This window comes from Sebastes umbrosus, chromosome 12 (genome assembly GCF_015220745.1).
Source record: "Sebastes umbrosus isolate fSebUmb1 chromosome 12, fSebUmb1.pri, whole genome shotgun sequence".
Classification (NCBI taxonomy): Eukaryota; Metazoa; Chordata; class Actinopteri; order Perciformes; family Sebastidae; genus Sebastes; species Sebastes umbrosus.
In genome coordinates, this window is record NC_051280.1 from 9,970,102 (window position 1) to 9,992,366 (window position 22,265).

The 22,265-nt window shown below is 39.9% G+C and overlaps 1 protein-coding gene across 1 annotated transcript in view; it reads right to left on the bottom strand.

Annotated features, from left to right (window-relative positions):
* The window catches only part of LOC119498372 (collagen alpha-1(XI) chain-like), a 107,145-nt gene that overhangs the window by 51,490 nt on the left and 33,390 nt on the right, over positions 1–22,265 (bottom strand). The window contains exons 8-30 of the mRNA XM_037787204.1: positions 21,456–21,752; positions 20,227–20,289; positions 19,123–19,164; positions 18,666–18,728; positions 15,806–15,880; positions 15,252–15,335; positions 13,302–13,358; positions 12,407–12,460; positions 12,173–12,226; positions 11,717–11,770; positions 11,554–11,607; positions 10,774–10,827; positions 10,638–10,682; positions 9,869–9,922; positions 9,722–9,766; positions 7,623–7,676; positions 6,535–6,579; positions 6,125–6,178; positions 5,986–6,030; positions 3,936–3,989; positions 3,794–3,838; positions 2,243–2,296; positions 2,029–2,136 (exon numbers count right to left, since the gene is read on the bottom strand). Coding sequence (XP_037643132.1) covers positions 2,029–2,136; positions 2,243–2,296; positions 3,794–3,838; positions 3,936–3,989; positions 5,986–6,030; positions 6,125–6,178; positions 6,535–6,579; positions 7,623–7,676; positions 9,722–9,766; positions 9,869–9,922; positions 10,638–10,682; positions 10,774–10,827; positions 11,554–11,607; positions 11,717–11,770; positions 12,173–12,226; positions 12,407–12,460; positions 13,302–13,358; positions 15,252–15,335; positions 15,806–15,880; positions 18,666–18,728; positions 19,123–19,164; positions 20,227–20,289; positions 21,456–21,752 — 1,554 coding nt within the window. The remainder of the gene's footprint in view (positions 1–2,028; positions 2,137–2,242; positions 2,297–3,793; positions 3,839–3,935; positions 3,990–5,985; positions 6,031–6,124; positions 6,179–6,534; positions 6,580–7,622; positions 7,677–9,721; positions 9,767–9,868; positions 9,923–10,637; positions 10,683–10,773; positions 10,828–11,553; positions 11,608–11,716; positions 11,771–12,172; positions 12,227–12,406; positions 12,461–13,301; positions 13,359–15,251; positions 15,336–15,805; positions 15,881–18,665; positions 18,729–19,122; positions 19,165–20,226; positions 20,290–21,455; positions 21,753–22,265) is intronic.

Below are 22,265 nucleotides of genomic sequence, written 5' to 3' on the forward strand. Positions count from 1 at the left end.
ATTTTGTCACCAGAGACATCGTTGGGAGACGGCGGTAAAGTTCACAGAAGCTTTACGAAAAGCAATAAACTTATAACCATAAACTTTTACTTCTAGTGTGGGAAATATTTTAACACCATGTTTATGAACATGACATCATCAGTGCAGAGGTTTTTATGCTTTTCACCCAAATGTACATTTACTTTGGTCCATTTTGGTCATTATGGTCATAAAGAAGTACACGGAATCTGATCTAACTATCCCGTGTGCTTTTAAACTATAAAAGGTCAAGTATTTATGGTTTTATTATGAATCCAATACGTCTGACTCTGGTGCTGGTAATTCCTACTTTTACTGCACTGTTGCACTCATTTTAAGGTAATCAGGATGAGGATGCCAGCAAAGTAGAAAATACATTATTGATACAGCAAAAGTATCATTTTTGCAATAATACTTTTAGCTCATCTATGTGGCAAATTGTGATTTAACTTTAATGACTGAAAAAAACTTGTTAATGATGTTTAGAGAATTTTTTTTTTCTTAAGCCCTTTCTATCTATGGCCGCTTAAATCACAACTGACTCCTGTTTGAGATCATTAGACAGTTTTTAATGATGTAATTCAAACCACAAAATGGATTGATCCAAGCCTATTTACAGTGTAAGAAAACAGTTCATTGACCAAAGGTATTCATGAGCTATTATTTCTCTTCAAATTCGTCAATTATATTTTAATCCTTTAATCTGAACTGTAAAAATCTATGTTGTAACCTTTGATACTTCTTTGTCAGAGTGTAAATACTGCAGCACCATGAAGCCACATGCAGCGAGATCAAAGCTCCATGGAGAAATGTTGGCAGCATGAGCCAATTAAACGGGACTGTTGTAGAGCTGAAGGGAGGGTGGAGAAAATCTAAACTTCAATATGATCAGGACAGCTACAAAACTACAGTAAACCACTCTCTTCACACTGCTTTCTCTCCGCTTCATTAAATACAACTGTTATTAGACCCCTAGTAAAGCTGCAGTCAGGAACTTTGCACAAATATGATAAAAAAACGTTGTTTTTTTTTATACAACTGTAACTATATCCTGACAGTAGTGCATTAAACGGATAATCTGTGGAAAAAAAATCTGATTCCTCTGACTTCTCCTAGTGCTCCTAATGGCATTTGCAAGATTCCAACACACCCAAACAAAACCAACCAATCAGAGCCGAGCTGTCTCCACAACAGCTGTCAATCACTGCTTGCAAAACTCGCAAACTCCGATCAAACAGTCAAACTAGGCAGCGCTGATCAAATATGAATTAATATTCTGTTACTGTTACTCAAATGTTTCCAGAAACCTCTTGTAGTGTACTGTTTAGCTGTAAAATGAGAACGTTCCAGCCGCCATGTTAAAGACAGTCTAAATCAGCTAAAACCAAGCACCGCCCACCTCCTGGAGCAAACTTTCTCAGTTTACAGCTAAACAGTACACTACAAGACATTTCTGAAAACATTTGAGGCGAGAAACAGGCATTACAGTAACAGAATATTAATTCATATTTGATCAGCGCTGCCTAGTTTGACCTTTTGATCTGAGTTTCGCGAGCAGTGATTGACAGCTGCTGTAGAGACTGCTCGGCTCTAATTGGTTGTTCCAAATGCCGTTAGGAACACTAGGAGGACACAGAGGAACATGATTTTTTTCTTCAGATTATCTGTCTCATGCACTACTGTCAGGATAAAGTAACAGTTTTATAAAAATAACTTTTTTCTTTTACATATTTGCTCAAAGTTTCCGACTTCAGGTTTAATGTAAGAAAAGAGCAATCGTGAAACCCTGGTCTGGTTTTTGATCTCACAACAGCTCTGAAACAGACTTTGTATTCCTTCATCTATTCATAATGAGTATTGACATATAAATGTTTTAACCTTTTATCACTCTGTTAAGCATGTAATTGCATTTTGTATGTAATTATCCTCTGCAATTACTTCAGCATGTCAATAAAACAAATGACAATCCACAGTTTTACAATTCAGTCTTTGCAGGTATTGATTATTCACCTTCTCTCCAGCTGATCCCAAGGGACCGGATTCTCCGTTGGGTCCTGACTTGCCCTTGGGGCCCTCGGGGCCGTCCTCTCCTCTGGATCCTAAGACACCACCCTCACCCTTGATGCAAAGAAAACAAAATGTAGACAGTGTTATTATCTGTGCTACCCGTATCACTCCCTGCAGCTGCACACATCAGTATTCTCTTTTAGAGATGATGATTCACCTTGTCACCCTTGAGACCCATGTCACCTTTGAAGCCAGGGAATCCGTCCTCTCCCTGAGGATGAGAAAGATAGAAAGCTGTTAAAAGCAGTGTTTTATCGAGTATCACTGAGGAACAACTGATACAGTCCAGCTAAATAGTTCACATGGGAAATACTTTAAATAGCAAAAAGACTGAAGATTATTAATGGACCACTTAAGTGACAAAATCATTGTGAAAGTTTCTAACAGCCAGTGGTGTAAAGTCACTATTAAAGTACTTTAAAGTAAGTAAAGTACATTTACTCAAGTACTATACTTAAGTACAATTTAGAGGTACTTTCACTTTACTTGAGTATTTCAATTTTATGGTACTTTATACTCTACAATATTTCAGAGGGAAATATTGTACGTTTTACTGCACAACATGTATCTGACAGCTTTAGTTGCTAGTTACTTTACAGATTAAGATTTTATAAATCAGTTTATAAAATATGATACTGTGCTACAGATTAAACTATCCAACAGTACATTAAGTAGTTAAAATGTGCTCCACCTCCACCAGCTGTCACATTAAAATGATGCTTATGTGTTAAAGCATCGGTATAAATATTCCAATTATATGATATAAAAAAAAATAAACTCTCTGAAAGGGACAATTTTGCCCAACAGGTACATTTGTAGTTTAAGAATATTTTGATGCTAAAACTTTTGTACTTTTACTCAAGCAAGATTTTGAATGCAGGACTTTTGCTTGTAACAGAGTATTTCTACACTGTGGTATTAGTATGTTTACTTAGGTAAAATATCTGAGTACTTCTTCCACCACTGATCAACAGAATATGAGTGACTTAGGGTAGGTTAATACTGACACCTAGTGGCCATTTAAATGAAGCATTCACAGACGCAGAAGCCACCTTCTCTCTTTCTCTCTGCTGCTCTACTGACATCTGCTGGTTAAAATTCAGAATGCAGTTTTCAATCTTTGCCAGGGCACTGCTATCAACACAGTTGGGTCACTGATGCCAATTTTCTGACATGTTTTCATACATTAAATCACTAAGATAATAAATTGTAACACATTAAAGCACATAACCTTATGTGTGACTTGGGATTGATAGAATACTTCTCCCACAGGATTTTATGTAAAACAAAAGTATCAGAGTAGAAGAGCTTTTAACAACATGTTTAGTGTTTTTTTTTCTTTTTCTTTTTTTTTTATCTCTGAAGAGCTTTAATTTCCTGACTGAGTGGGGAATCTATCCAGTGGCACTGAGGTAGGAACAGGCTACGTTCAACCCCAGCAACCCGAGAAAACAATGGCAACAGATCAGTCTCCCCTGGAACTGCCCTACAAACAGCCTCATTCTGGTTTAATGTTCCTTACTCCATTTCACCTCAGTGGCACGAGGACTTAACTACCAGCCTGATGGGCTCTTAAGAGGTTTTTTTTTTCCCACTGGATTGCAAGGAAGTCTCATTTGAGAGGGAATTGCAACTGTGGGTCCATTTTTAGAGGAGTGACATCTGACAGACGTGCTGAGGAAGGAGAGGAGACTGGAGGGGTGTTTACCTTTTCTCCTTTGCCACCTTTAAGGCCTCTAATTCCCTCAGCACCCTGAGGAGAGAGGACAACAGGAGTCAGGATGAAATTCAGGGGAAAAATGGAAATGTATCATGGCAGGTTGGTACTGTTTGAGTAAGATAGCACTTACTTTCACACCGCGAGGCCCGGGGTAGCCGAGGGATCCCAATGGACCAGTATGACCCTGAAAGATTGCAAAGAGTGTCATGTGATTGGTGAAGTAACATTGCATTAGTATGCATCACACTTTGTGTTGTGTAATGCGTTTCTGCTGTATTAGATAACTTCACTAGAGATGTTTTCATTGATTTCCAATGATTTCCCCGTGTTTTTATTCAACAGTTAACCCTCAAGAAGCTACTGGGTAAAGTTATGCATGTGAAAATAAGAAAAACAACAATAAAGTAAATGGACAGCATCATCAAGTAGAGAAATACAATACAATAGAAATAAACGAGTGAACTTTGATAAAAGCCCAATGACTACTTGAATCTAGCCATAATTATTTTTGAAAACTAAAATTATTAACTCTTTGATATTTCTGGTATTAAGCAGTTTTTCTTTATTTGACTGTCTTGGACCCAAGTCTACTTTCTTAGTTTCGCTCGATTACTGGATGCCTATGGGATCATGATTATGTTATATGATCCCATAAACACTCAACAGATGAGCCGAGACAGCCTAATATAGAGTGCTCCTATTTTTGTAGACCAACCAGGAAGTTAGCATCGCCCTGGGTTCCCTCGCCAAAAAGCCAATGGGATTTTTCCATTGTGTTTTGGATTATTGCAGAAAATAAACTCTGTGGCAAACAAACGTTTATGATACTGACACGTTTTGTTCAGCAAGATAATCTTCAGAAATGAACACCACTTTTATGATTTTTGAGGCATAAATGCAATCGGCGGAAGTAAAAAGCTAACGTTAGGCTATAAATGACCTACACATGAGTGCGACGTGATGACGTTTTGTAGTCTCATTTAGCCTCTTGTTGGTAACTGCCTTTTTTAAGATACAGATTCATTTATTGATGTATTTTATATCATAAAAGAAAATGTTTAAATCTCTTCAGCTTGTGTTAACTACAGACTTATTTCAGACATCTAACTAAAAACCCATTCAAAAAACCCACTGACTTCCAGACGAGAGAACCGGAAATGCTAAAATGCCAACTCATTTCCAGGGTTTAGGACTCATATTGCTGTTTGACATAACTTTTAAACTACACCAAATACATAAAAAAGGTCTGACCTAAGGCATGTATTAGTTTTTGACTGTGGGAAAGTTGGAAAAACAGTAAAATTCCCCAAAAAACGAACTCTTTCTTTAACCAAATCACACACATTTAGGCTATTCAATGTGATCTTCTTTTTTAATTAATGTAATAACTATAATATAATATTTTTTTCACTTCCATTCACTGAGCCTGGATCCCCTGAAACTGTTTGGATCCCCCTTGGTGAGGTCCACCTCACCCCTTGAAAACCTCTGCTGTAGTGTGCATCATTTAACATGATAGGGACAATTAAGACAACTGTACCAGATGGATTACTGTAAAATAAAATCCAAATTTTGATAAATACATAGTAACTTATGCTGCCTCTGTACATATGGATTTAACCACTATGCAGCCAAATTGTCTTGTACAAAAATAATGGCATGATTTTAATAATTTTTCTCATATATCTATTGTTGGAATAACTTTACGATCATTATGTACCATTGCAAATTCCCCCCGTGTGGGACTAATAAAGAATTATCTTATCTTACGTCTTAAAATGACCGACTACTTTCAAATCTCTCTATCTCTACACAGAGTCTACTGTATACAAAGCATGAAATACATTTCATGGTTTGGTTTATATTGGGGTTTTTTTGGTGCCAGCTCAATTACAGTCTACCACAAAGTACAACAAGCCAATCACAGAAACTCACCAGATCAGCCAATCACAGGAAAAGAATGAAAAGGCCAATTTAGTGTTTTCTATTTCTGAGGCAGCTCACCAGATATGATCTAGATTATGTGGTTATATTAAACCTCGCCCTACTGGCACACAATGCAGGCTAAACAAAGCCTTTTTCCCTGCGCAGCAACACATTTAATGAATCTTTGAGAACAACTGTAATTACAAACTTTCCTGTAAAATCCAAATTAACATCTGTAAGTACATTATACTTACAGCTGCTCCTTTCTCGCCTGCAGGACCTTCCTTTCCTGGGTGACCCTAAAAAAGAAGTCCAAGAGATTTAGTTTATAAAAGTTGATCATCATGAATGAACTGAATGATGTAAAAATGGAAAAAAAGGTGAGTTACTTACAGGAGGACCGTCAGCACCAGAAAGACCAGCCAAACCTTGTTTCCCTGAAGGTCCCTATAAATAGAAGTTAAACAGACGAACAGATAGTAGACAGATGAGTGCATACCTCACCATCTCTAACAGCGTTATGAAGACTGCCAAAAGCTCATCTGCTTGAAATCTTATTAAATGTCCACAAAACCACGAATAAAATACTTTCAGTTAGTAAGTGCTTATGCAGGAGTCCTATGGTAATATGTATATAGTGTGCGAGTGTGTTTTAGCCTTCAGAGCAGCCAGTAAAGGCCTTAAGCTCAGACAGCCGTCTTTCTGCAGAATCACTTATGATGTGTGTTGACTGAAACACTAGCGGGGCAGCAGAGCTGTGGTGGGAGGACTGACGGGGTGACTGGGTTCCCGACTTTACTTACTTTTTCACCAGGAGGCCCGATCGGACCTTGAGGACCAACAAGACCCTGAAACACAATCAAGATAGATCTGTTATTAGAACAATCAGACAAACTTTAGTCTTCAGGCTTACGTGATACTTGCACAAAATGAAGTGGTGCATTTGGGGGAAAAAAAGAACACCTGTTTTATTCATTTTTGGAAAGTCTACCTGATTTTTATGGTGTGATGTATTTGTAATTTGCTTATTTTCTAACACATTAATTTCCTTCCATCTACAATTTTGACACCCAGCTACTTCTTGTAGACTTCTTAAAAAATTCAACCCCTGAGGAATATAAAAAAAAGTTATAATAAGCAAGCTGTGATATTTTTCTACGGGCCAATGCCTTCCCTAAAAGGCCTCTGGCCAGGTTAAACTAAAATGAAGTTATTTATTCAACCTGTATACCATCAGGATAGGTCCCTGCTAATACTTTCCAGGGGAATGACGCCATCCTGTCCAGGCTGTGAGCGTCACCAGGACTGAAAATCTTACCTGGCAGTGGTCATTTCGCCCTGGCTACAATATTGGGTGCACTGTTTTGTATTAAAGATGACTCCGAAATGGAATATTTTTCACTCTGCTACCAACTGGATACAGTAATTAAGTTAAGTGCTATCAAATTAATACAATGTGTCTCATCTCAGCAGGACAGGTTTTTGTTCTTCGTGGTAGCAGAGAAACAATGTTAATGAACTTAGTTGTAAAGTCTTTGCTCTGTTTTGGTGCCCCATAGAGAGGCCTTAAGGAATGAAGGATGGAGAGAAAGAAGAAAAAAGGGAAGTGGAGCAAAAGAAAATATTTCTGAGAACGTTTGATTAAGAAAACAGGAGTGCAAGTAGTGATCATTCAAGTTCATGGTGCTCCCCGTTGCACAATGAATATGGCAACGAGGATGGAGCATGAAAAGGACAGACTGAGGCACAGCGCATGAAGAGGAAGAGAGATGACATAACAGGAATAAAGATATTGGGCAGGGAGGAGAGAATGGGGGGGATACAACAGGAATGACGGACTGATCAGACAGGGTTAGAAAAAAGAGAAAGAGAGGAAAGAAAATAAACTTACATGTGGACCAGGCATACCCTGCTGCCCATGAGGCCCCGGCTCTCCTGATGGACCCTGCGCATAACAAAGAAAAAGAAGAGGATGCAATTAATATTTCCGTGCTTCCATTTCATCTATTCTGTTTAGGGCAGTAAAAGTTAATGCTATAATAATAAGATAACGCAAATTTGTTTGAACTTTTACTTAATTTCTTTAACGCATTAACGCAACTTGTGATTTTTAGGTTGTAGTGGACTCAGGTTTAAAGCTAGAAAACCTAAGGAATCCATTGGTACCCACCATTACATACTAGCGTGTCGAGAAGGAGGTTAAATAACGCTCCAAAGTTACATTCAATTTTGGTGAGGAAAAACTGTCATGGCCATTTTTAAAGGGGTCCCTTGACCTCTGACCTCAAGATATGTGAATGAAAATGGGTTCTATGGGTACCCATGAGTCTCCCCTTTACAGACATGCCCACTTTATGATAATCACATGCAGTTTTAGGGCAAGTCATAGTCAAGTCAGCACACTGACACACTGACAGCTGTTGTTGACCTGTTAGGCTGCAGTTTGCCATGTTATGATTTGAACATATTTGTTATGTTAAATGCAGTACCTGTGAGGGTTTCTGGACAATATTTATCATTGGTTTGTGTTGTTAATTGATTTCCAATAATAAATATATACATACATTTACATAAATCAAGCATATTTGTCCACTCCCATGTTGATAAGAGTATTAAATATTTGACAAATCTCCCTTTAAGGTACGTTTTTAACAGATACAAAATGTGTGATTCATTTGCGATTAATCACGATTAAATATTTGAATCAATTGACAGCCCTAATATAGAGGCAATGAGGAGCAAACCTTAAAAAGTAATTAGGTGCCATGTGTCTTTTGCTTTTCCACATCAAAACTGTGGTACTGGTTTGGGTGACCTTGCTTGAATTGGCTTCATCCAGTCAATGTCAAGAATGTGAAACAAAAAAGGTGTAAATGGTGGGGAGAAATATGATACACTGGCTCATAAAGCAGAGCTGTCTGTTTTTTGGCATTATCCAAAGTTATGTTTAGTTTCTATCAAAGCCAGCCCTAAAATCTGGTGGCTGGTGAGAATCTGAGTTTGGCTATGAAATACAGCTTTCTCTAAATACACGCTGTGGGGCTACAGAGCCATCTGGGTACGGATTAAGGCGAATGAGACAAACTGTTTGATATCCCTGCTGAGAATTAGTGTGTCACAAAGCAAACATATACAAAAACAGACAAGACCCTTTTGTGAAGCAGTCTTCTCCAGCTGTGACAACAAACACTAAAGACAAAAGCTGGATTCAGAGACGTTTAGGTAGCTTTAGCAGGGCCTTGAATGCAAAATGCAAAGTTGGGGATTCGCCTAAGATCCAAATGTAGTGAGTAAAAAACATTTGGGTTCTTCACTTGCAAAGGATGTTTTAAAAACGTCCATATGTCAGCAGCTGGTGTGAGCATCACAAGGGTTTATAAACCCTTTGGGAAGCTTTACTACTGTGGATACTTTCAAGTGTTCTGCTTTGACTTTTTTTTTTTTAGAAAGATCAATACTAACTGGACATATTAATGAGAAGCACCATATTCCCATTGTTTTTTGTGTCCTATTAACAGCTGCTTATTTCCTCAGCTCAGTGACTCAGATACTACAGACACCGTGTGGGCTGGTCCAGCTGACCAATGATATGTTAGCGTCCCACTGAGACCCTCCGGGAAGCTGAATGCATGATGGGACCATGCACAGACAAGCTTTTCTGTTTCATACCTTACTAAACGCTTAAGGCTTCTTCGTCACGACCTATTAAGTCAGCAGACTTTGTAGTTTATGGAAAAGGTCTGAAAACTATCATAAGACACCACCAATCTCCGTCTACCATCTCTTATCAGAAAAATGACCTATGACCCCTTCTACACAGGACAAGCGGAAAGGTCACTGACCTGCAATCGGCCTCAAGCGGGCCAAATTACACACTGATTGCTGAGGCGGTCTTCACAAATATGTGCAGGAAAACTCCCTTTCTAACAATCACATTTTTTACTCTCACTGGTTAATATTAAAAATCAGCAAAACATAAATATTTCTCACCATGTTTCCTTTGGGACCAGCTTGCCCATCAAGTCCAGGAAGACCCTAAAGAGACCAGAAACTTAACAATGAAAGTCGCCATCCCATTGAGCTAGAACACAAATGATGAGCGATATGAGAATTAAGTGATATAGGAAGTGCACTTACACGCTGTCCTCCAGCACCCTGAGACCCTCTGGGGCCGAGCAAACCTCGAGGACCCTGTATATCAAGACAAACACAGGTTCAAAAGAATTATCTAAAATAATACTTCAACATTGTCTGAAACTGTGCGTTGTATTTAGAAATAGGCAGGCGATAAAAAACTGGCACAATACACTGAACATCTGAAATCAAAAACTGGTTTGACATAAGTGTGTAAAATATTGACCCCTTGTGGTCATATCTGGTAACTGCTTGTGCATTTCCAGGAATGAGCATGAAAGTTTCTGATCTCAACATCTTAAGTCATGCACTTAAAATCATCATCTTTCACCTAGTGGACAGCGTGGGTGATGAAATGCCGTGCAACTACTTCTTTAAAAGGACAACGTTGTTGCGGGTATGACAGGGAGCAACTATTTTCTCATGTAACTCCATGGTCCATTTGCACCGAACAGAACAAAACATTTCCCCAGTTCTATTTTCTGATCTATTATTCAGAGCCGTTCTGTCTCGGCAAGGTTGAGATTACAAACCAAATTGCCCTTGCAGACAGGAATGTCGTTACAGTTGCAAGAGGAGAGGAGGGCGAGGCTGCGTGTTTAAATAATTGCCAAAATGAAAGTAGAGGAAGGAATGAGGGGGAATGAGGCCTGTAGTAGCAAAGGAATAGGCTTTAAATTCATCATATTCTTATCTTTATCCTGATGCAATAAGGTGGAGTTTAACAATCCTGTCCCAAATGTGTCATCAGATAATATCAAAATACACTTACGCTCTCTCCAGCCACACCTCTCTGTCCAACCTGGCCATCTTCACCCTTTGGACAGAAAGAGAAGAGTGTGTTATCAAGGAATGCAGAGTAAATTTGAGAACAAGTTATACAGTATGGTGACTGGTGTACTGCTTACTCTTAGGCCATCCTCTCCGTGAGGTCCTGGAGCTCCTGTAGAACCGTGTTCTCCCTAGAGAGAAAAAGGAATATCAACAAAAAGAGAGTCCACGAGCTTGATATCTGCAGCTAACAGAGAGAACAAAAACTCCTAATCTTTTACTTTTGAACAAGTATAATCAAAAATTCAGAAAACACAGCGTTAAAAAGAGGGCAACAAAAAATGGCAACAAACCCGCCTTTAATCTACAGTATACCACAATTGGCATGGACCTATATGGTTTCCACTATTCCTAGTGCTCTATAAGGACTGGCCTACCTCTGGTGACCCTGTAATTACTCAGTATAGGATAAAGCATGAAAGTCTGTCTAGAAATACCCCTCTGTGATCTCAGTCCTCTCTCTTTAGGCTCTCTACGCAGGCCCGAATTCCACAAACACCAAACTCAGCGCTCCTCGTTCGCCTTCAGGCCTGGTTAAAGTGGTTCTGGAGTCGGTCCCGCCTCTCATATGTGGGTCAAACGCCCTAATGAGTTCCACTTGTTCAGAATTCATATCTGTCAACACTTGAGTGTACATGAGATGGATGGGAGGTGGCCCTTGAGCGACCAATCAGGCCTGATTCTGCTGTAAGGACAGGGTACAGAGCGGCAGTGACTGTGATCAATGGGGATTTCTTTTTTAGTCTAGAAATAAGAGACTGTAGAATCTTATTTTTGGAGACAGATAGAAGTCTTTAATGTTTGTCCTCTGATGTTGTTCATTCACCGAGCCATAAATTCTCTCTCCTCGTACTTACTCTGTGCCCTTTCTCTCCAGGAAGACCAGGGAGGCCGTCAAAACCTCTGTCACCCTGAAACAGCACAGTGACAAACGGTTAGCTCCATCAATCACTTCTGCAAGAGCAACTTTTCAAATGCATCCCGCAGCTGGTTTATTGGACAACTCGGTGTGTGCTTTACCTTGGTCCCTGACTCTCCTGGCATTCCTCGAGCACCGTCGGCTCCATTACGACCCTGGAGCACACGCAGAATATCATGTTAGGCTACGTGGAAATCACATAAGAAAAATATTTAATTATCTCTGATGGTTCTGGAGAACAGACACGGGGAGGACGCCATCATTTTTCTAACTGGTTTATAGTTAAATAAACATGACTTTATGAATTTACACAACACGGAGAGATGATTATTGAGTGCAGCTGACTTATTTGAAACGAGGCCATGTTTGAAACTAGTCAGGCTCTTCTCTTTGGGCAATGTAGCACTTATCCTCGCACTCTTCATGGCATGAAATATTAGAAATTTGGGAAGTTAAATTTAATCTCCGGTTGCAATGCAGTGTTGCTCTAGAGGAGATGAATAAAAAAAAAAAGTATAAAAACATGCTGGTTGAAACTTGTTGGAAAGAAGTCTTACTCTCTTTCCTGCTTTCCCTGGTGGACCAGTTGTTCCCTGAAGACCTCTGGGTCCCTATGGGGAAAACATGAATGTTTTAAATACAGCTTTAACGTTGACAACATTATTGATGTTACAATATCTTTACGTTGAGATGTATAAAAGTTAAAAAAAAAAGATGTGTATTGTGCAAATCAAGGATTTAGACAAAACAATAATGGGTTCTGTGGGTAAAAAGAAAGATACTCAGCTCACCTGTGGTCCGGAGTCGCCACCGTCACCTTTAATTCCGGTAGCACCAGGACCTCCCTATTAAATATGATAAACACAGACGCACAGATTTAACAAATGAATATGTTTGCATTGAAGCCAAATATTTTGTCATCCCATCATTTGGCTAGTGAACCAGAAAAATCTAGGTTGGACTAGAACCTAATGCAAATCCAAACATGTAGGAACTTGGATGTACCAAGTACAACAGGAAGACCACCTGGAGCATCTTTGCATGTGGACAAAATCCCTCCAAGAGTTACAGGATTGGTGTAACATTTGTGTGTTAATTAAGAAAGACATGAAGGCACTTGTCATGTAGAAGACACATCCAAAACAACAGGAAGGCTTCGGCTATTATCTGTTTTCAAGAAATGTGTGACAGATTACTGCTTGTTTGTTTTTATTTACTTAATTTTTTTATTTACTTTTATTTTTTATTTTTCTTAATTCTTATTTTATTCTACAGTATGTAAAGCGTCCTTGAGAACGTTGAAAAGTGCTGTATAAATCTGATGTATTATTATTATTATCATCCTGTAGCTATCACAAATAATTTGCCATTTGTAAATAGACAGTGTTTTTTTTCATTAAATCATTCAAGCTGGATATCACATGTTGATGGAATAAATCAAATCTGCTCACAGACAGTTAGGGAGGAGAGTGGCGTGTGTATGAGGGTGTGCATATGCATGTTAGGAAATGATAAATGCTGAGTTGAACCCTTCACAGGAAGAAGAGCTAATCACCTAATGTGGTTTTCATCAACTGTGAAACGAATGGATGTTACAGGAAGTAGATGTGTGAATGGTGTGCTGGTGTGCGTGTGTGTGTGTGTGTGTGTGCGTGCGTGTGGACGGTTTTCAAAAGCTACACTCACCACAGGACCAGATCTTCCTGCCATGCCCAGTGGCCCTGGAGGACCTCTCATGGTCAGCTGTGGATCAGACAGAAACAACCCATAATCCAATCTTGCAGTTATACCTGTCTACACCAATTGAATGCATTCTAAAAGCTATATTTTCTCCTCTATCAAGAGCAATTAGGATAATGTATGTTTTATATTAGAAGTGCAGCCATGTCTGCTTATTATATTGTTCTCTTTGAGGTCAGTTTATGAGCATCTGTTCTTGGTCTGATGGAGATACTTTTAATAGATAGAAACTTCTGAAAATAAGTGGCGGCTATTTTTATGTTTTAACCTCAAAATGAAGACCACGTGCAAATTCTTGTTTGTTTTCCATGGGATTATCATTATTACTATTCTTTTCAATTGTCCATGTCCATCACAAATTAATCGCACATTTTTTTTTCAGTTCAAAATGAACCTTAAAGGGAGATTTGTCAAGTATTTAATACTGCATGCTTTAATGCAAATGTATGTATATATTTATTCATGGAAATTAATTAACAACACAAAAGAATGACAATGAGAGGGGTAGGACATGCAACAATGGTCCCAAGGCTGGAATCGAACTTGGGATGTTGTGGTTAAGTAGCATGTGTTGTAACCATTTGGCTATGAAGACACTCTGTTTATGGGATTATTCCAATATTGAAAAATTGATGTGGTATGAAAGTTAAAATGCTATATAGATATAGTCCCTGTACTAGAGTAGGACTTAGTTGAATGGATGTTGAGTCATGTTCAATATGACAAACTGGGATTAACACCAAAAGGAATAAAGAAAATAAAACACTAATAAAAAGCCCATTTAGCTTCTGTATAGCATGTGCAAACTTTACTTTGTTCTTGTTTGGGGTTTACCACTCTGGTCTTTGTTCCTGCTCATGGTTGACCACAGTCTTGTACAGTACTGCCAAAAAAAGTTGTCTGGGATTTATTTGCAGCCTGATTACTGAATGAGCAAATTTTCTAATTCAATGGAAAGCAATTCATGCCCTATGCTACACTTAAAGCCGACTCACACATATTAGTTAGTGTATTTGCATTGAAGCAGGTGTGAGGTTACATTTCCAGAGTGCAAATAGGTCAAAGAGAAGTCAACAAGTTCAGCAATTTGTCCCTTCAATTCTCTTTACATTTTGAAAAACTTACAACTCCTGCCAAGTTTTTTTTTTAGTTCCTGTCTCGGGGCCAAACCTCTGGCATAAAAGACAAATATAGAAAGGTGACAAGTGCTTTAGTACCCTTTTACCAGTTCTGGCAGCCCTCCAGCTCCATACAGTGTTGTGAATGTGTGAATATTCAGTGTTTGTGCAACATTTAATGATCTCCATGTGTTGTACTATAGATCACACCTTGCTTACAGCCGCATAATTCAGCCTGCTTTTCAACAGCGCTATGCTTATCAGGGCCCCTGAGGGAGTGTGAACATCTGGTGTGGCTTTATATACTACCTAACCTGACACAGGTCCATATTTTGGAATTTGGACAATTTATAGAATGAGTGGGACTTGTGAATAGTGAGTCCTCCTTTCATTATTTACTACACTTTCCGGGCCATTAAAATGTTTCTTTTATAAGCTGTTTCTAATAATTTGGAGCACGGTATTTCTTGTAAATGAAAGTCTGAATTCTGTATCTGAACTGCATTCGGTTTAAGTTAAAAGGCAGCTAATGAGAGTACACCGACGCACAGGAAGTCCAAGTAAAGTGTCCCCTGACTGGGGTCATATATACCACTCATACTTATCATATTTATATGACTTTTGTATTTGCTTATAATGCTTATTGAGGTGGGATTCATTCTATAAGCCACTTGTTGTTGTTTTATTAATCTCAACTGCATAACTTCTTTTCTTTTGTTGTTGTATTTCTGCTGCTTTGTTTTCTTGTGTGAACAAATACTGTAAAAATCGTACTTACCCTAGCCTGCGAAAGGATGGCCTGAGCCTGAGCTTCCTGGGCTGAAACCACAGGTCCTTTGTGTGACTCACCACCCGCACGGAACTGTCAACCACAAAACAAAAAAGAAACATAATTAAAAACAAACTGACTTGTCTCTTTTTACAGAGTGAGGCGACATCTAATGGCCTCCCCTAGTGAGTGTGTGTTCAAATCAGATTTTTTTGTTAAACCGGGCTGTAAAGCTGTCAACGCGCCACACACACTTTAACACATACATATCCTGGCATACAAGCACAGGCGACTCACACACATTCACACAAATATGTGTCGCCGAGCCTTTCAAAGCCTCAGTCACTGGTTCCACTCCATTGCACCGGCTGACATTTACAGGGTAAGTGATTTGTAACCCAAAGAAAATAGGGTTGCGAGCCTTTGGCCTACTGGTGATGCTATGAGGTAAACTCACTAAATGAAGGGAGTTCACGGGCTAGTGCCTGAGATGAAGGGCGTACAGTGTGTGGTGGAAATAAGACAGACAGCCCAGTGGGCATGTGGAAATCGGCAGGACTTACTGGAAGCATCAGAATGGTACCTGGAGGCCCAGGGACACCGTCTGAACCGGGAAGACCAGGACGCCCTGGAGGACCCTGGAGAATCGGAGGAGGGAGAGAGAGTTGGTTCTTCTCTAAGTACAAAGACATCATGTCTCACTGTGAATGTGTAGGATGCAGTTGGAGCTCAGGTCAATAAATCAAAGCATATGAAATCCTCATTAACTGCATTAATGCTCAAAAGTATTGCTAATAAACACATCCTGACAGTATTGAGTTCAAATCATCAGCTATTGTTTTGTTGACTTGTATACCAGAGCGTAACGTTGCCAGGAACAATTAATTAGATGTGGTTAATAAGCAAGCCATATATTTTCCTATGAGATAACATGATTATTTTGCTATTCCTCTATAATCCCCTGGAGGTGCTCTGCAAATTGAAAAGAAGAAAAAACTGATAACAGTACGAACAAACAACAACAACAGCAACAGTGCAGAGACTGAACAACTAATCTGTTCACTGCACACCCCTTCTTTATCTATGACAATAATTTCAATGGGAAGGTGCTTTGCTACAGTTCGCATTGTTGTTGCTTATTATTCCCAATAGATAATTCACTAATCCGACCGAGAAGAATAAGACAGGGGATTCAATCATGAGTAAAGACAAAGAATGTATTTTCATTAAGCAGGCCTGGGTATATTGCCTGCAGGAGAGCACCGACTTTATAACAAGACTAGAAATCCACAGCCGTGGCCCTGTGAGGCTGTAACGCTCATCACATGCTAACAACTTAAACTTGAAATGGAAAAATAGCATTAAAAGGAGAGTTCTGGTGTTTTGAAGTGGGGTAGTATGAGGTACTTATCCATAGTCAGTGTATTACCGCTGTATCCATCTATGCTCTTGCCAAAGCCGCCAGACTCCATTGACAGAACCTGCAATTTTACCTCGCAGAACATGGAGGTTGCTGGTCTACCGCTGGCTCGATCGGTTAGTTTGTTTGTGCTATTGTGTGACTTTGGTAAATCCAAAAAAGTCACACAATACCACAAACAAACTGTTCGTGTTCTGCAAGGTAAAATTACTGGGGGGGTTTTTCTCAATGGAGTCTGGTTGCTTTTGCGAGAGCATATTTAACGGCTTCAGTTCCCCGTCAGAAACACAGACTGTATAGCTCTCTCACAGCGAGGTAAACTGGCGAAATTATTCTAAATATAGCGTACACTTAAAGTGATACTGATTTTTTTCTTTTCTTTTAGGTGGCTAAAATACGTTTTACTGCTGCCCCCGTCCACAGCAGTATATTGCTTTGGTTCTGTGCAGTAACTCCTGTCTGTTTCCCAAACGGGTGGCATGCCGACCGTCATCTACAGTAGGTAATACACTGACTATGGATAAGTACTCATACAACCCCACTTCAAACACCTATACTATCCCTTTAAGGTCAAAGTACAGCTGAGGATTAGGACAATTTTGACATGAACAAAGTTTTAGACAGTCAAAAAAGCATCTTTTGTGCCAGATGAAAAGTTCTGGGGTCACCAAAGTCTTCAGGATTCATCCCCTGTGGACCACAAAAGTCTGTACCAAATGTATCAAATAACTTCATCAAAGTTGCTCATCCTGAAAATGACCATATGAATAAACAGTTAAATTATACTGGGGAGCAGACTTTGATTTAATAAAGACAAAAACGTATCTTAAGGATCAAGACTAAGCAGTACCCAGTGTTTCCAGAGAAGCCACAATCTATTTAGCAGTCTTGTCATGTGCAGCAATCTCAGACTGTTCAAATTGATGCCATGTGTTCCCATCTGCCTTTTTCCCCAGAGGTGGTAAACACTCTCCATCCACTGCTGTTATAGTAAGCATAGCGGCATCTAGTGTTAATGACGGTCCCACGCGGCTGGGAAAGTGGTGTTTTTAGTGGAAAGGAGGGAGACGCCGGTAATCATGAGAGAAATGAGCCGATCAAACGTCAAGTCCAGGCGGATACTGCGCAACGGAAAACCACAAGACTACAGAAACAAGTCACTTTTAATGCCCCAACGTCAATCCTCAGCAAGGCGGTTTCTCATGGGAGGAAATGAAAGGGAGGGGAGAGACTTTTGGACCAACAAAACATTTTCTGATCACTTTAACTCAGTGGAACAATAAGCCTTTTGTACAGGCAATGTCTGCTGGTCATACTGGAGGTGTTTCTTTTGTTAGCAATTAAAGGGTTAACCTCCAGAGACAGAATAGACGTGCTAAAAAGGGTGATGAAAGAGGGGCGCGGGGTAATCATCCCATTTGTGAATAACAAACTTAGATCCAGCCTTGTGGAAGGGGACAGGCACTTACTTTGTGTCATCCAATCAATCAAATGAATGAGTGGAATCCCACGGTGCTGGGAACGTTTAGGCTTTTACACATTTTAATAGCAAACTCCTTGAGGTTCTTGAAGTTCTGCAGCGTACCCGCACAGCTGTTTCTCACTTCTCTTTGTTGGTAATTTGACAGTTTATGGGCATCTCATTTCCCCGCACCACTCCTTGGCTAATCCCCCCTACTGCTGCAGGAGCAAGCTGTGTCCAATTGTATTATTCATTCCATGGCATTGAGACTTTACTTCACAGCTCTCCAGTAAAGAAGACAAATGCAGGGGCGTTTATATACAGTATATGCTGACTCCCATAATTCCACAAATAAGATGAATGGCAAATGGTAAAAGTTAGTATTTCAGTATGTTTTTATATCAATTATAGAAAAATAATATGTGTTTTGGTTGCTTATTCTTCTTTTAGCCAAATTTAACTTCAATTTTAATGTTCATGATGAGTAGAGAATGGAGAAACATCTGTAATCAGCTGTGAAATGAGGCCAGTCTTCACTCACCCTGTCTCCATGATCTCCTGTGGGACCTGGAGGACCCTGCAATCCTGGGGTACCAGGAAGACCCTGAGACCACACAGAAACACATACACTTTAGCAAATTATATCCCAAACTGCTGCTGCTGCTAACCAGCATTCCCACCACATGCAGTACTTCACATGCATATAGGCCAACAAAGACAGAGGCAAAGACATGGGTTCAGAAAGAAATAAGCCTCAATATAAAATAGCCTCCAACCCCCCCCACCCCCCCTTCTTTCTCTCTCTCGCACTCGCTCACACACACAGAGACACACGTGTACACACATTCGTGCACAAATACACATTTTGACTGTCTCTCCCAACTCAAGCTTCACTGGCGATCAGGGCTGATGCTCTTTCCATAAAGACATTTTTTCCCTCTTTAGCCGTTCTCCATCTGTGGAAGGCAGACAGGAGTGTGGGAGAACGTGATACTCACTCCTTGGCCGGGGGCTCCTTGGGGTCCTTCTATAAGCATCCCCTGAAAAAGGGAAAAGTGGATACAGTAGCATTATAGGGCAGCCTGTAAATCCACAGGCAATGGAGAATGGGGGGGAAATTAGAGCCAGAGGGTGCTTTGAGTTTGAGTTTGAGTTTGAGGAGTTTACTTATAGCTACAAGCTCAAGACGTTCAATACTTCAGCTATCTGATGCTCTATTCTGTAATGGGTGTTTGTGTGTGTGTGTGTGTGTGTGGTCAGAGATTTGGATGGGAGCCTGTGGTGGTGCAGATGGCATGGGAGGAGAGACGTTAACTGCAGCTGCTATTTCAGTCGATGTTTAGCCTATAGTGGTAAATTGTATAGGATGGCGCTATAAAGTACTTTGGCATCGGTAGACAGCGGTTGTTTTGTCTAAGACCAAAGATGCGTGTTAAGCCTCATCAGAAGGGAAGTCTTGGTTGTAAGTGCTTTAGGGAAATCAACTTGAAATTGCATTGAAATAAATAAACAAACATACATATGTGGATGGATGTTAACCAGATATGAAAGAGATATCTTATTCTTTTATTTGTTCAAGAGAACAGATAAAAGAAAACTATATTCCCCAGAAAATATGCAGAGAATCTGATTTAGGACTTTTATAGACGAAAAAATCGGTGTGTGTGCAACTGTTGGAAAGTCTCAATTGAAGACACTCATTTTGAAATATGCCACATTTTGTTGGCTAGAATAACAAACCAACCAAGCAACAGACAGAAAGATAGAATTCTGCTAGCTAGATAGCTAACAAAGATACAGTATGTAATATATTTACAGATAGCTATCTTGATAGCTATTTAGCAACTTGCTCTATAGATGGTTAGATGGATAGATAGATGGATAACGTTAGGTAGATCAATAGATGGATAGATAGATGGATAACATTAGCCAGATAGCTAGATAAACAGATAAATAGATAGATGGAAAGCTAGATAGATAGATGTAGTGTTTGTCATTGAATGTGACTTTCAACATTTGAATGTTAGCTGTTTAACTTGGTACACAAACTTGTGTGGGTTTATTATCAGAATCAAAACACAGCAGTGTAATACTTCACTTACTGGCTCAATGACGGCAGGTTCACCCTTCTCTCCTTTCTCTCCCAGGTAACTTTGACCTCCCACCTACAGACAGAAGATAAGACCAAGTGAGCGTTTTACACAGAAAACAGCCAGACATTTATATGTAGAGTAGAGCATCAATTGTGTGAGAGCCAAAAATGGAAAAAGTGAGGCAGCAGCAGATGCCCTGTCCTGTTGGGTGTCTCCTCTTTTATAGAAGTTACTTAAAATACCAACAAAACTGCTAAGAAAAGCTCAGCAAAGTGCTGACTAGTGTTCTGCATGCTTTAAAGGATTTAGGTAGTTCTCAAGGCATAAAGGGGATTTTTTTTTCTCTGCCTGCTGGAAAAATCCTCAAGAATCATTTTTGCATGAAGCTATAATTTAGACTTTGGTCTGACTCCTATTTATTAAGCTTCCCTTAAAGCCAGGAACTGCAAAAAGCCCCCAACTGTGCACAAATGCAGAGGTCGTTACCTGACACTATACATACAATGACTTCACATGAGAAGAATTCACAAACCACCCACAGCAGGGTGTCCAAAAACCACTAGATTGTACAGTTTAGCCTAAAGAGGAGACGCTTTTTGAGAAAGTCATGGACTAGGGCTGCGGTGTCCTGAGATTGTGGCGTGGAGAGCACCAATAGAGCGGTTCAGATTAACCCAAGGCAGACAGATCTCACGCCAACATCCAGACAGGGACTGTGTCACTTCCTGCCTCTAAGAAACTGGATCCTGAGGCAAGGAAGGAGGCTGGAAATGAGCCATGAAAGACACTGGCTCAGCAGAGATCTCTGTCTGGTTTTAGATATTGATCCAGATGATTTGATGAATAAACATGTGCAAAGACTTAAGTTTGTCACCAGGTAATCCCTGCAGATCATTGGTGTGATGACCAGGGAGGAGCATGTCTTTGATAAACAGCAAAGGTCACTAAGGCCAAAGGTTATAGAGGGGCGTGTCTTTGCTGACAGCTGGGTCGACATCTGTTTATCTGTAGGAGACTTAGACAGACAAGGTGTGTGTTTTTGCTTGCTGGTGTATTTGTGTTTGGTGCACGTGAATGCAGAATGCTCCAAGCTATAACCTGATACCTTTAGTAACAACAAACAAAACCGCACATACCCCATCAAAACAAATGCCACCAGCATCTTCTCCATTTTTCCACATTCCTCACCACTACCTCCGTCCTTCCCCCTCTCCCCACCATCACTCCTAACCACTTACATTGCTCTCTCTGATGTCTGTCTCCGCTGGAACACCAGGACCAAATTCGTCCTCAGATGTCGGCTTGGTGTCAGTGGGGCCATAATCGCCATAGTCACCATAATCGTATGGCTTCTCTACAACCTCTTTGTTGTCATATTCCTTCAGGTCGTATTCCTTAAACTCATACACGTCAGTGGCAGGGTCCACCTTCTCAGAAGGGTCCACTGGGGCAGCGGTTTCCGCGGCAGCGGTGGGATCAGCCCCGACCTGTTCCACGCCGGTGATGTAATCATCCACTATTTCTCCCTCATAGCTCTGGGATCAATCCAGGCATCGCAAAGAGGGGGCAGGGGTTGGTAAGATGGTAAGATGGGAGGGAACATGGAGGTTTGGTTAGTAAAAATGAAACCATGTGAATAGCTGTAATGATTCACATGTTTTTTATAACATGACTCACAGTCAAGGCATTAGTATTCAGCACTTAACGACAATGAAATTATTGGATACCAACTAAGTGAAACTCCTCCTTAGTTGTGCACACATCCATGTATCTAGTTTGGGACAGCAATTAAAAGTCAACATATGTGAAACTCCACATATGTTTTATCAACAGGCACTATTATTAACATTAACATCTATAGTCATATTTTATATTAGGATATTTTTTTTGTCTGCAAAGCAATAACAATGTAAGATGTCCCAAACTATTGACACATTGATGTTTTTAAACAGTAAAATATTGTACAATATGGAAAAGAAATATGGTACTGTAAAGTTCATTCATGCTGTAAAATTACAGTACAGTACAACCTAGTGAGGTCATTTAAA